Here is a 13,877-nt window from a genome sequence, read left to right on the forward strand (position 1 = left end):
ACCAGGGGCTGGGATTGAACCCAGGTCCTCAGCGCCGTAGGCAGCAATGAACCATTTATACACGTAATCTTAATAATAATCTTCTTCTTAATCTTTATTATTGTCACAAGTAAGCTTACATTAACACTGCAATAATGTACTGTGAAAAGCCCTTAGTCGCTACACTCCAAAGCCTGTTCGGGTACACTGAGGGAGAATTCAGAATGTCTAAATTACCCAACAGCCTGTCTTTCGGGACTTGTGGGAGGAAACTGGAGCACCTGGAGGAAACCCACAGAGACATGGGGAGAACATGCAGACTCTGCACACAGTGACCCAAGCCGGGAATCGGACCTGGGACCCTGGCGCTTTGAAGCAACAATGCTAACCACTGTGCTACCATGCCACCCTATTTGACTTCAATTCTTCACATTTTTTCTCTTTCCAAATTATATACAATGATTCATAAATCAATGTTTTTACCTTCCAATGATTATTGGAAAAAATGACATCCGCTTTTCCATCCTTTCTTCTTGAACAGCAATAATCGATTCCAGATCAAGACAAGTTTGATGAGCCTATTAGATACAAATAGCTATTATCTTGGGTTATTTATATTTCAACGTTGAAGTACAATTTTGTCACTTGGGGGCGTGCCGGCGGTTAGCACTGCTGTCTCACAGCTCCAAGGACCTGGTTTGATTCATACCTTGGATGACTGTGTGGAGTATGCGCGTTCTCCCAACGTCCGCGTGGGTTTCCTTTGGGTACTCCGGTTTCCTCCCACAGTCCAGAGATGTGCAGGTTAATTGGACTGGCCATGCTAAATTGTCCCTTAGTGTCTAAAGGATGGGTGGGGTTACAGGGATAGAGCAGAGGATTGGGCCTGGGTAGCATGCTCTTTCAGAGGGTTGGTGCAAACTTGATCGGCCAAATGGCCTCCTTCTGCACTGTAAGGATTGGATTCTAGGTACTTCTATGATTCTACTCTTTCATACTTGTTAAACTTGCTTTCCAAATTCAATTAACAAAATTCCTGCTTTATATCTCTGAAGTAATTTTCTCGACAATACTCATTACGTTGAAATTGGAACCCTGTGGAGTGTTTTTCTTCACCCCAGGGTCAACGGTTCTGAATTAACTGTCAAAGGGCAGGCTCCCATGAGAAATTAATTAAGGGAAATCAGAGTACATAAAGGAAAGGGGCAGACACCCAAAGTGACAGATCTCATTATTAAAACAAGAATGATTCCCAATTAGCAGATTAGTTTGCTGACAAGTGATTTTTATAATTATTTTTTGATCCATTATGTATAGGTTTTGGCCTCTATCTCTACTCACATGCTGTTGAAAATAGAATTTTTTGAACTTGAGCAACATTTAATCCTACTAATTAAGGGACAAGTTAATTTTCAACTTTACAATTTTTACCCGGTAGCACATTGTTTATGTAGTTTAACTCATGTTAACGACTGACATTTCTAACGATACATAAAATATATTGCTCCACACGGGTCACAAAATGTATTATATGGATTGTTCCAATTACAAATATCCTCGCAGCCAGGTCAGAATTTATCTGAACGACATCAAGTTAACGGCAAGAATTCCATGCAAATTTAAAAAAACAGAATTGATTATGCATATTCATGCATTACACAAATATAGAATATTTAATAACAGGCTATCAGACCAGCAATGTCATGAATAACCTTTTTACCTCATGTGCATGTTCCACATAAGAATTTACTTCTTCACTTGGTCCATTAGCCATTTCTCCTTTGAGAGTGTGAGATTTCCCAGACTTCTCGATGAATCGAATAAATTCTGATGTCTTGTTAATCTTGGCTCCTGTTTAACAAGTTATCAAAGTAATTTAAAAAAATCCACGTGCAAGTAGTGTCAGCATCTTGTTGTACACCACCATATTTAAGAACTTGTGACTCACCATCATAAAAGCAGACTTCAACGTCAGCTTGTGGACTATTCTCCATCAGCATGCATTTGGCATATTTAGTATATAATGTAATCTTTGGGGTTTTGGATCTCACCAAATGAACAAACTTAGATGCATATTGATATTTCTTCCAGTATTTTTCTGAAACCAAATTTGTAACAGTAACAGTAAGATCAAACGAATGAAACACAGCCAATTATCCTTCCAGCATTTTTTAAAAACCAAACTCAGTGCGCTCATTTTAAGGAGCACATCCAAAAAAACAAAACACCTGCAGATGCTACAAATCTTAAACAGAAAATACTGTAAACACTCAGCAAGTCAGGTAACATCTGTGGAGCAAAACAGTTAATGGGTGGAATTTTAATTGCTATGGGGAGGCAAGTTCATTTGAAAGGTTACAGTGCTGAAAATTGGCATCAGGTTGGATAGATAGATCCCTGAAAGTTGCCACCCAGGTTGATAGGGTTGTGAAGAAGGCCTATGGAGTGTTGGCCTTTATTGGTAAAGGGATTGAGTTCCGGAGTCATGAGGTCATGTTGCAGCTGTACAAAACTCTGGTACGGCCGCATTTGGAATATTGCGTACAGTTCTGGTCACCGCATTATAGGAAGGACGTGGAAGCTTTGGAGCGGGTGCAGAGGAGATTTACCAGGATGTTGCCTGGTATGGAGGGAAAATCTTATGAGGAAAGGCTGATGGACTTGAGGTTGTTTTCGTTAGAGAGAAGAAGGTTAAGAGGAGACTTAATAGAGGCATACAAAATGATCAGGGGGTTAGATAGGGTGGACAGTGAGAGCCTTCTCTCGCGGATGGAAATGGCTAGCACGAGGGGACATAGCCTTAAACTGAGGGGTAATAGATATAGGACAGAGGTCAGAGGTAGGTTCTTTACGCAAAGAGTGGTGAGGCCGTGGAATGCCCTACCTGCAACAGTAGTGAACTCACCAACATTGAGGGCACTTAAAAGTTTATTGGATAAACATATGGATGATAATGGCATAGTGTAGGTTAGATGGCTTTTGTTTTTTGACTTCCCATGTTGGTGCAACATCGTGGGCCGAAGGGCCTGTACTGCGCTGTATCGTTCTATCGGGTAGGCAATTAAAATAATTAATGCCCCATTTAACTCCTGATTAAACCCATTATTCTGTCTTTAACAGCCAGCACTCAGGTTTCCCGAACTGTGTAGAACTCGCTAGCGTTAATACAGCCAAGAGGACAGTGAGGAGTTCTTGTTCAGTTAAACTCATAGACCGAGTCCTATTTGGGGATTGGTGCTAACATCACTTTGGAGAGTGTAATGTTAATGCTTGACAGGCGTTTTCCAATTTCTTGGAAGTAATTCCACAAGTTTTGGATTTCATTTATTTCGGCCATGCAGTACAAGAGCAGTTTATGCAGAAATGCTTTGAAGCTCTGATGAGAAACAATAGGAGCAATGCCAGCAGCAGTTGCCTTCTCCTTAGGCACTGGCTGCTCCACAAGACAGAAGGGATGGACACAGATGCAACTTGAAAGCACAAAGCCCTCTCAGGGTTTTCAGAAGGAGAATCCACTCCTGATGTGCGAGCACCGATTCCTGAAGAGACAGGGCTTTAACCGAAAGTCAGTGGATCAAGTAGGCACACATTACCTGTGGCTATCAAGGTGGCTCTCATTGGAGAGGCCGTCCTGCAGCTTGTCTCCCTGGATTTCTGTAGTCTCAACTCTTGCAAGGTGAGAATAAAGAGCATTCAAAAATTGATTTTGTGGACAGGATGGAAAAAAACATTTGTGGAAGGTAACTGTAACACATGTTCTGAGATAACACAAAGATGATTGCAAGTGCCAAAGTTGGCTGTTCAGATGGGCATGTGAGGAGATGCCTAAAGAGAGAGAAACAAGTGCAGCTACAAAGAGAGTGTTGGTCTGAAGAGTGTTGTTCAGGAGGACGCTGTGAAAGTCAGGGCTTGGTGCCTGAAGGTGAGTTGCCACTCACCTTTCCTACCCTCCCAAGTACCTTTAAACCTCAAGTGAACACACTCCTGTTGCTTACTTCCTTGGCTTGCTATTCATGCCTGCTTGGTTTCAGAGCCTGGCTTCTTCCTCCCATTCTTGGGGAAACATGAACTCACTTCAGTCCCTCCGATTCCACAGCAGGAACTCCAGGGTAAGAGACTGAGCTGAGAGGACAGCCTTCCATGTCTCCTTTCCATTCTTCTGGTTGTGGAAGTCTCAGGAATCAATGTACAGTTCAGCAATTCTGACCCCTTCTCGGGGTCCCTTTATCTAGACTTCCTCGCTTTGTCAGATGCGGATTGTCAACATGCCCGTCATCGATTGGGAAATTCGGAAAGGGATGAGGCTAGCTTCAATTACAAACAGGTTCTGAACCACTAAAGCAACCACTCTCAAACACCCTGCGCAGAACGGTCTAATATCTTAAGATTCTGTCCAATGTTTCAGGTCGATAAGAACATAGAACATACAGTGCAGAAGGAGGCCATTCGGCTATTGAGTCTGCACCGATCCACTTAAGCCCTCACTTCCACCCTATCCCCGTAACCCAATAACCCTTCCTAACCTTTTTGGACACTTAGGGCAATTTAGCATGGCCAATCCACCTAACCTGCATGTCTTTGGACTGTGGGAGGAAACCAGAGCACCCGGAGAAACCCACGCAGACACAGAGAGAACATGCAGACTCCACACAGACAGTGGCCTAGCGGGGAATCGAACCTGGGACCCTGGTGCTGTGAAGCCACAGTGCTAGCCACTTGTGCAACCCTGCTGCCCCATTCTGTAACTTTACAGAAAGCTGAGTTCTGATGAAATGTTAACACACACCACAGATGCTGCCCGACTTTTTTTTAAAATTTCTAGTATTTTTTATTTTCATTATAGTACATCTACCTTTTCAGGTAAACAATCATCTATTATGAGCGGTGGTAAATTATTCTTTGTAATGCATTTGGGAGAATTAACATATTATAAAAAAAAAATGTTTGATTAATCATGTTATCATAAGATGGTATGCAATGTACTGCAACAAGGTTCAAACAAATACTCATAGACCCAAGTTTTCATTTTAAAATCAAAGCTATATGTAAACAAAAAAATCTCTGATGATCTGAACAGCACTGGCACTTTTCTCATTTTAAAACAGAATTGAGTTCTATAACACAAAGTTACCAGCACCCATTCTGGCCAGCACTCATAATGGAATATATCTGGGCCAAAGATTCTCCAAATAAAACAGTGCTGTCTACAGTACTGATATAAGGCACTCCAATAAATTAATTTCCTATAGCTTTCAGCTTAAAAACACACATGTATTACATGTGGGCAGCACAGTAGCATAGCGGTTAGCACTATGGCTTCACAGCACCTGGGTCTCGGGTTCGATTCCCGGCTTGGGTCACTGACTGTGCAGAGTCTGCACGTTCTCCGTGTCTGCGTGGGTTTCCTCCGGGTGCTCCGGTTTCCTCCCGATAGACCCGAATAGGCACCGGAAGGTGGCGACTAGGGGCTTTTCACAGCAACTTCATAGCAGTGTTAACTTAAGTCTACTTGTGACAATAAAGATTTTTTTAAAAATAAGTATTCCTGCATTGAAAGAATGGTTTCCAAATGATTAAAAATGTATTTCTGATCAGTTCAAGTGTGTATTTCTGATCAGATTGCTCTTTCCTAATCAGCACCTCACCTCAATAGCTGGATTTTTAAATGGATGAAAGCAAATACTGCTCCATTTTAGTTCTGTTATGTTACCTGGACTCTCATAAAATTGTTACTTTGTCAATTTAAATTATAGAAACTAAAATAAGGTACTAAGTTGTTACATTCATATTTATCCACCCTGTGGTACCCTCAATAACGACGCTTAGAGTGTAAACGGTAAAGAAGGCTTTAATAAACTAAGAACTAGACTGGTGGCGAGACATGTGCTAACAGCTACGCCGCCCACAAGGCAGCCCCTTATATACAGCTCCCAGATGGGCGGAGCCGGAGTTCCCCAGGGTTCCAAGCCCGGTCTTAAAGGGGACATCACCGTACATGATGACAAGGGTACAGTGTTACAGTAACCGTTCATCACATTCACCCCCTGTTTAAAAAAAGAGAGTCCGGAGAGGGTGAAGTGCCATCATAAGTCCATCCGTCTCGGTGGCCGGATCGTCCTCATCGATCTCCTCAGTTCGGGCGGCGATGCGGCAGACACGGACGTCTTGGTTGAGGGTACGTCCGGGAGCGTATCTTGCCTGCCGTTGGGGTACTTGATGTAGGCGTAACTGGGGTTGGCGTGGAGTAATCGGACCTTTTTGACCAGGGGGGTCTGTTTTATGGCTCATGTGCCTCCGGAGAAGAACAGGTCCCGGAGCCGTCAGCCAAGGTGGAAGCGAGACCCCGGAGGTAGACTTCCTGGGGAAGACAAACAATCGGTTGTGAGGGGTCTCATTCGTTGCCGTGCAGAGGAGCGACCTAATGGAGTGTAGGGCATTGGGCAGGACCTCCTGCCAGCGGGTAGTTGGGAGACATCTCGACCGTAGGGCCAGAAGGACAGCCTTCCACACAGTTGCGTTCTCCCTCTCCACTTGCCCGTTTCCCCGCGGGTTATAACTGGTCGTTCTGCTCGAGGCGATGCCTTTGCTGAGCAGATACTGACGCAGTTCATCGCTCATGAACGATGTACCCCGGTCGCTGTGGATATAAGCGGGGAAACCGAACAGAGTGAAGATGCTGTGCAGTGCCTTAATCACGGTGGCTGAGGTCATGTCGGGGCAGGGAATGGCGAATGGGAAGCGGGAGAACTCATCGATAACAGTGAGGAAATAGGCATTACGATTGGTGGACGGGAGGGGCCCCTTGAAGTCCTCGCTCAGTCGCTCAAAGGGCCCCGAGGCCTTCACGAGCCGAACCTTGTCAGGCCGGTAGAACTGCGGTTTGCACTCCGCACAGATCTGGCAGGCCCTGATCATGGCCTTACCTCCTTGGTTGAGTAAAGTAGGTTGCGGGACTTGATAAAATGGACGAGCCGGGTAACCCCCGGGTGACAGAGGTCATTGTGGATGGCTTGCAGGCGGTCGTCCTGCGCGTTGGCGCATGTGCCGCGGGATAGGGCATCTGGGGGCTTGTTGAGCTCCCCTGGACGATACTTGATATCGTACGTGTAGGTGGAGAGTTCGATCCTCCACCTCAAAATTTTATCGTTTTTTATTTTGCCCCGTTGCGTGTTATCGAACATATAGGCGACCGACCGTTGGTCAGTGACGAGGGTGAACCTCCTACCGGCTAGGTAGTGCCTCCAGCGCCGCACAGCCTCCACAATGGCTTGTGCCTCCTTCTCGACTGCAGAGTGTCGAACCTCGGAGGCGGTGAGGGTCCGGGAGAAGAACGCTACTGGTCTGCCTGCCTGATTGAGGGTAGCAGCCAGGACGATGTCTGGTGCATCGCTCTCTACCTGGAAGGGGATAGTTTCGTCCACCACGCGCATAGCGGCCTTAATGATATTGGCCTTGATGTGGTTGAAGGCCAATCGAGCCTCAGCTGAGAGGGGAAAAGTGGTTGTCTTTATGAATGGGCGGGCTTTGTCCGCATACTTGGGGACCCACTGGGCGTAGTAGAAGAGCCCCAAGCACCGTTTAAGGGCCTTGAGGCTGCGGGGGACGGGAAGTTCCTTAAGGGGGTGCATGCAGTCGGGGTCAGGACATAGGATCCCATTTTCCACGACATAGCCGAGGATGGCTAGCTGAGTTGTGTGGAAAACGCATTTTTCCTCATTATAGGTCAGGTTAAGGGCTCGGGCGGTGTAGAGGAACTTTGAGGTTTGCGTCATGGTCCTGCTGGTCATGGCCGCAGATGGTGACATTGTCCAAGTACGGGTATGTAGCCCGCAAACCGTACTGGTCTACCATTTGATCCATCGCCCTTTGAAAGACGGAGACCCCATTTGTAACACCGAAGGGGACCCTGAGGAAGTGGAAGAGCCGGCCGGCTGCTTCGAAGGCAGTATAGGGGCGGTCTTTTGGTCGGATGGGGAGCTGGTGGTAGGCGGATTTGAGGTCGACCGTGGAAAATACTCTGTATTGGGCGATCCGATTGACCATTCCCGCGATGCGAGGAAGTGGGTAAGCATCAAGCTGCGTGAATCGGTTTATGGTCTGGCTATAATCCACGGCCATTTGTTTCTTATCCCCGGTCTGGACTACCACCACTTGTGCTCTCCAAGGGCTGTTGCTAGCCTCGATGACCCCCTCTCCCAGTAAACGGCTGGACCTCTGACTTCACAAACGTCATATCTTGGGCACTGTACCACCGGCTCCTGGTGGCGATGGGCTTACAGTCGGGAGTGAGGTTCGCGAATAGCGAGGGGGGTGCAACTTTCAGTGTCACAAGGCTGCATACCGTGAGGGGGGGCATGGGTCCGGCGAACTTCAGTGTCAAGCTTCAGTGGCTGCACTGGAAATCCAGTCCGAGCAGCAGGGGGGCTTAGAGGTGGGGAAGGATAGAAAATTTGAAACGGGTGTATTTGGCACCCTGGATCGAGAGATCCGCGATACAGTACATGATTTGTACCGAGTGGGACCCGGATATGAGGGCTATGGTTTGGGACGCGGGATGGGTGCGCAGGGAGCAGCTCCTTACCGTTTCAGATGGATAAAGCTCTCCGTGCTCCCGGAGTCGAAGAGGCATGCAGTTTCGAGCCCGTTGACCTGGACCTGCATCATAGAGTTCTGACTGAGTTTCGTCGAGGGTGATCGCTCCCACTCGCGGGTAATCCGAGTCCTCAGCCGAGTCGGCATCGTAAAATGGCCGCCGCCGTCGGCTGCGCGTGTCGGGTAGAGAAGATGGCCGCCGACAAGATGGCCACTCCCATGATTCGCACGAGGCTGATGATGCATCAGAAGGAGCGTGTCGGGTCGGTGCGCAGCCGCATTGCGAGGCCTGCGAGCTTGATTTTCGGGCCGGCTGTTCTTTGTTCTTCTGGCCCCTGGGTCTGGCCAGGCAGACCCTCGCAAAATGCCCCTTCTTCCCGCAGTCGCTGCAGATCGCGGAGCTGGCTGGGCAGCATGAGCGCTGGCCCTGCCTGCAGAAGTAGCACGGTGTGCCCCCATGATGAGTGGGTCGTCACGTGGCGCAGGCCTGTAACATGGCTGAGTCTGAGGAAGTCCGGGGGGGGGGGGGGGGGGGGGGCTCGCAGAGTCGGCGGGGTACATACCCAAGTTATGTCGGGCTACCTCCAGCGAGGAGGTGAGCGTTAGCGTGTCCTGGAGGTCTTTAGCCTCGTTTCGAGCAGCCGCTGCTGGATGTAGGTCGAGCGGATGCCGGACACGAAAGCGTCTCTGATGTGCAGGTTCATATGGGCATCCCCTGTCACATCCTGGTGGTCACAGTCCCTGGCAAGCGCGGTGAGGTTTTCGACGAATTTGTCTAGCGATTCCCCAGAGCGCTGTCGGCAGGTAGAGAGCAGATGCCTGGCGTGCACCTCGTTGATAGGCTTGACGAACCACTTGCGGAGTAGCTCGACCGCCTCTTCATAAGTTGTCGCCTTTTCGAACGCGGCGGAGATTCTGTGACTCACCCGGGCGTGGAGTAGACGCAGCTTGCGCGGCCCCAGGATGGGAGTCTCTGAGGAGTCCAGGTAAGCCTCGAAGCATCGGAGCCAGTATTTAAAAATTTCCTTTGCCTCCGGTGTCCGTGCTTCCAGGTTGAGCTTCTCTGGTTTTAGGCCTGCGTCCATCCTGATGTAGTTTAGTTTATTAAATTGTGGTACCCTCAATAACGATGCTTAGAGTGTAAACGGTAAAGAAGGCTTTAATAAACTAAGAACTAGACTGGTGCCGAGACGTGTGCTAACAGCTCCGCTGCCCACAAGGCGGCCCCTTATATACGGCTCCCAGATGGGCGGAGCCGGAGTTCCCCAGGGTTCCAAGCCCGGTCTTAAAGGGAACATCACCTCACATGATGACAAGGGTACAGTGTTACAGTAACCGTTCATCACACACCCTTTTACGGTTGGTTATAAAAATTATAATTTTAGAAAGAAACATTAATTTGGACCATGACAACAATAGCCAGGCATATTTAACAAGTCAGTGTACACTTCTTTTTATTGTGTAACTGGAATGTGTCATTTACACATAATTACATCAACATGACAAAAGTATAATTAAACTAAATAAATTATGCGGTAAATAATTTCTTGCAACCAAACCTACATATCCAGGTAACCTTTTATAATTTAAAAAATGTATGAAAATGTAAGAAAACTTAATCTTCAATACTGCATATTAATAGTCAATACCTGGCAAGTTGTCAAAACTGTAAACAAATACATCGTCTGGTGGGGATGGAGGTCTGTCATCCAATGGGAAGCCTCTTCCCTCATTTGGGCAATAAATATGGACCTGTGGAGAGTAAATATCAAACAAATGAAGTACTGATTTTGTTGGCAACGTCTAACATAGCATAAATAGCATTAGCTTTATCTCAATCAAACCTAGAATGAAAAATACATATTGCTCGGGATTCTCCATTTGGGAGACTATGTTCCCCCACTAGAGATGAATTGCACCCGATTTGCGCTCTCCCCCCCCCCCAAAAGAAACCTCCCCCACGTGGAATCCCCCCCCCTCCCCCAGAAGAGAGACCGACCCCTGTCAGAGACACCCCCCTCCCACACGGTGTGGAAGCCTCCCTCCCCCAGAAGAGATCCTTCCCCTGGGGTGTGGAAGCCACCCCCTCCACCCCAGAAGAGTCCCCTCCCTGTGGTAGCCCCACTCCCCAGAAGAGAGACCACCCGTTTGGAAGCCCCACCCTCCCACCAGAAGAGAGACCCCAATATGGAAGCCCCCACCGTCACAGAAGAGAGACCCCTGTGTGGAAGGCCCCCAGTCAGAGCGAACACCCACACACAAACACACACACACACACGAACACGGACACACACGAACGCACACATCTCCCTTCACTTGAGTGGCTTTGAAGTAGTCAGCTGCGAAAATGTTTCGAAACATCAAGCTATCATTAAGAGTTTCTGGATCACAACAAAGGAGTTAGTTTCAAATCACAGCTTAGGTGAAAGCAATTTCACAGAGAAATGAATGAATGGCTTGCAGATCAAAGATAGAATCATACAATTTACATTGCAGAAGGAGGCCATTCAACCCATCAAGTCTGCACCGTCTCTTGGAAAGAGAACCCTACTTTAGCCCACGCCTCCATCCTATCCCAGTAACCAAGTAACCCCACCTCACCTTTTTTGACACGAAAGGCAATTTATCATGGCCAATCCACCTAACCTGCACCTCTTTGGACTGTGGGAGGAAATCCATGCACACATGGGGAGAACGTGCAGACTCCGCACAAACAGTGACCAAGCCGGGAATTGAACCTGGGACCCTGGAGCTGTGAAGCAACTGTGCTAACTACTGTGTTACCGTGCTGCCCATTAAGGGATCTAAGGGATTTAAACCCAGCTGACTGGTTTTCTCTTTCCAAGAATTGACAGGTGCGGCTTCCTGTGCCTGAGCCATGTTTATTTTTAAAGCAGTGATTTTTTTTCACCGTCTGTCTGGACTGCTCTCCAGTGATTCGAAACAAACCAGCTGGATTTTAATCTGGTGTTGCAAGACTTCTTACTGTGCTCACCCCAGTCCAACGCCGGAATCTCCACATCTCTAGCTTCCAGACAGAGGCCTCTCTACTGGGGGGCTTCCAGGTAGAGCTGGCCCTCTGATGGATTTTGGGGGCAACTCACTTAAAGAATTATTCCCGTGGCCCACCGCGAGGTCCACCATGTCAGGCTATGTTTGTCAAGACCTGCACCAATTCTCGCCCAGGTGATTCCCACGCAGAGAATCATGCAGGCCCAGAGAATATGGTGCCTGGCCCATTAATAGGATGCAAATGGGGCTTAATGATGCCAGCTGGGGACCAGAGTTTCGGAATGAGATCATGGCTGTTTTGTACCCAATGCAGCGGGGAATCCAGCCCATTGTTTAGAAAACATAAATGATTTACAAAATATTTTCACTCTAGATTAGTGGACCAATTTGAACATAATTACTGGAATGTATTAGAATGAGACATATCGAAAACATAGTGTTTAGAAGAAATGCTTCTATGTCCACATGGACATTCGCATTTGTATAAAAGAAAATAAAGATTCAAACCACTGAAGCAAATTATCAACATTTTTTAAACAACCTACCATGCTTCCATCAGAAGATATTCGAAGTACCTCCTTCACACGCTCTTGAGCTCCACTCCCTTTTAGAAGTTCCATACACACTTCTTCTGAGTCGAGAATACTCACCTGAACAAGTTTAATTATGTACAGAAATATGTAAATAAGAATTGAGGTATTGAATGGCTTGCAGAGTACTTTATAGCACAGGAACAGGACATTCAGACCAACTGGTTTGTGCAGGGGTTTATACACCCATTTAAAAATAATCAATAACCAATTAACTTTTCACAGTAACTTCATTGCAGTGTTAATGTAAGCTTACTTGTGACAATAAAGATTATAAAATCAGCTGACGATTACTGGTTATAAATCCCTTGAATTTTAAGCTAAAAACTGAAACAACAATTTTGAGAGACTTTTTTCTTTTCAAAAAAGTCAAGCCCCTCATTAAGTTCAATAAAATTCACTAAAAGTCATTAGTTATTGTTCTGGTACAGAGGATTTATGGGTTTTGTCTTTGATACATAGAGGTCTTAATATGTTACATTGAGGAGTGCTATGCAGTTTCTAGCTTTACAAAAGCAATTATTCAGGGGTAAACAAATAATTTCTGTTTAATTTTAAACTCAGTTTATGAGAGGAGGGCTGAGCTTGCTACCAGTCTTCCCTTGAACTGTCTGGCACAGATGGCCAACTGACCTGCATCCAGTCCCTGCGTTTTACTATCCAGCACGGAGACACCCGTAAGTCATTTGATATGGGTCTTGCCACAGCCTTTAGTATTCATTGGAGCTTGGGGCCAATTTGGAAGCCATCCATCTGAAATTGCTTTTGCATCTGATGTTTCTTCAGGTTGTCTATTGAATAGACTTGGTCCCATTCCTTCATCATTGCTGGGACAAAACCATGGAGCTTCCCAGCTAACAACACTCTAGATGTGCCTTCACCGGACAGACTGCAGTAAGTTCACCAAGTTGGCTCACTATCATCATCTCTAGGATTGGGCACTAAATGCTGGCAGTCACTCATATCACACAAAAGATTAATTCAAAAAAACGGCAAGGACAGAAAATCCTACGTTCTATAACTGAAATATTTATCGGGACTCTTAAGATAGGTATCGCTATAGTCATTGAAAACAAAAAAAAGTTGTTATTTACACAATGGTATCACCTCACATATTTGAACTAGAAACATAGAAAATAGGACCAGGAGGCAGCGATTTTATCTTTTGGGTCCGCTCTACCATTCATTCCAATCATGGCTGATCATCCTTTGATTCCCTTCGCCCCAAGTGCTATATCTAACTGTTTCTTGAAAACTTACAATGTTTTGGCCTCAATTAGGTTCTGTGGTAACGAATTCCAGAGGCTCACCACTCTCTGGGTGAAGAAATTTCTCCTCATCTCTGTTCTAAATGGTCCATCCCGTATCCTCAGGATGTGACCCCTGGTTCTGGACACACCCACCATTAGAAACATCCTTCCTGCATCTACCCTGTATAGTCCTGTTAGAATTTTATAGGTTTCTAGGAAATTCCCCCCTCAATATTCTGAATTCCAGCTAATTCAATCTCTCCTCGTACGCCATCCCAGGAATCAGTCTGGCAAACCTTTGCTGCACATGTATTGTTGAGAAGGAGTTAGTATCAAAGTCATTACATATATTTTGATCCCTTCACTTCTGTTCCATTCACTACAATCAAGGGAAGGTAAAAGCAGTCAACCTATGTTTAGACTAACCAACGCAGATCTTGGTTTCCTTGAATGG

At 46.4% G+C, this 13,877-nt stretch overlaps 1 protein-coding gene across 3 annotated transcripts in view; it reads right to left on the reverse strand.

Annotated features, from left to right (window-relative positions):
• The window catches only part of plk4 (polo-like kinase 4 (Drosophila)), a 97,086-nt gene that overhangs the window by 17,327 nt on the left and 65,882 nt on the right, over nucleotides 1-13,877 (reverse strand). For all 3 annotated transcript variants that reach the window (XM_072495662.1, XM_072495663.1, XM_072495661.1), the window contains exons 8-12: nucleotides 12,129-12,233; nucleotides 10,221-10,323; nucleotides 1,928-2,077; nucleotides 1,700-1,830; nucleotides 463-557 (exon numbers count right to left, since the gene is read on the reverse strand). In XM_072495662.1, the coding sequence (XP_072351763.1) occupies nucleotides 463-557; nucleotides 1,700-1,830; nucleotides 1,928-2,077; nucleotides 10,221-10,323; nucleotides 12,129-12,233 (584 nt within the window). The remainder of the gene's footprint in view (nucleotides 1-462; nucleotides 558-1,699; nucleotides 1,831-1,927; nucleotides 2,078-10,220; nucleotides 10,324-12,128; nucleotides 12,234-13,877) is intronic.

This window comes from Scyliorhinus torazame, chromosome 3, assembly GCF_047496885.1.
Source record: "Scyliorhinus torazame isolate Kashiwa2021f chromosome 3, sScyTor2.1, whole genome shotgun sequence".
NCBI lineage: Eukaryota > Metazoa > Chordata > Chondrichthyes > Carcharhiniformes > Scyliorhinidae > Scyliorhinus > Scyliorhinus torazame.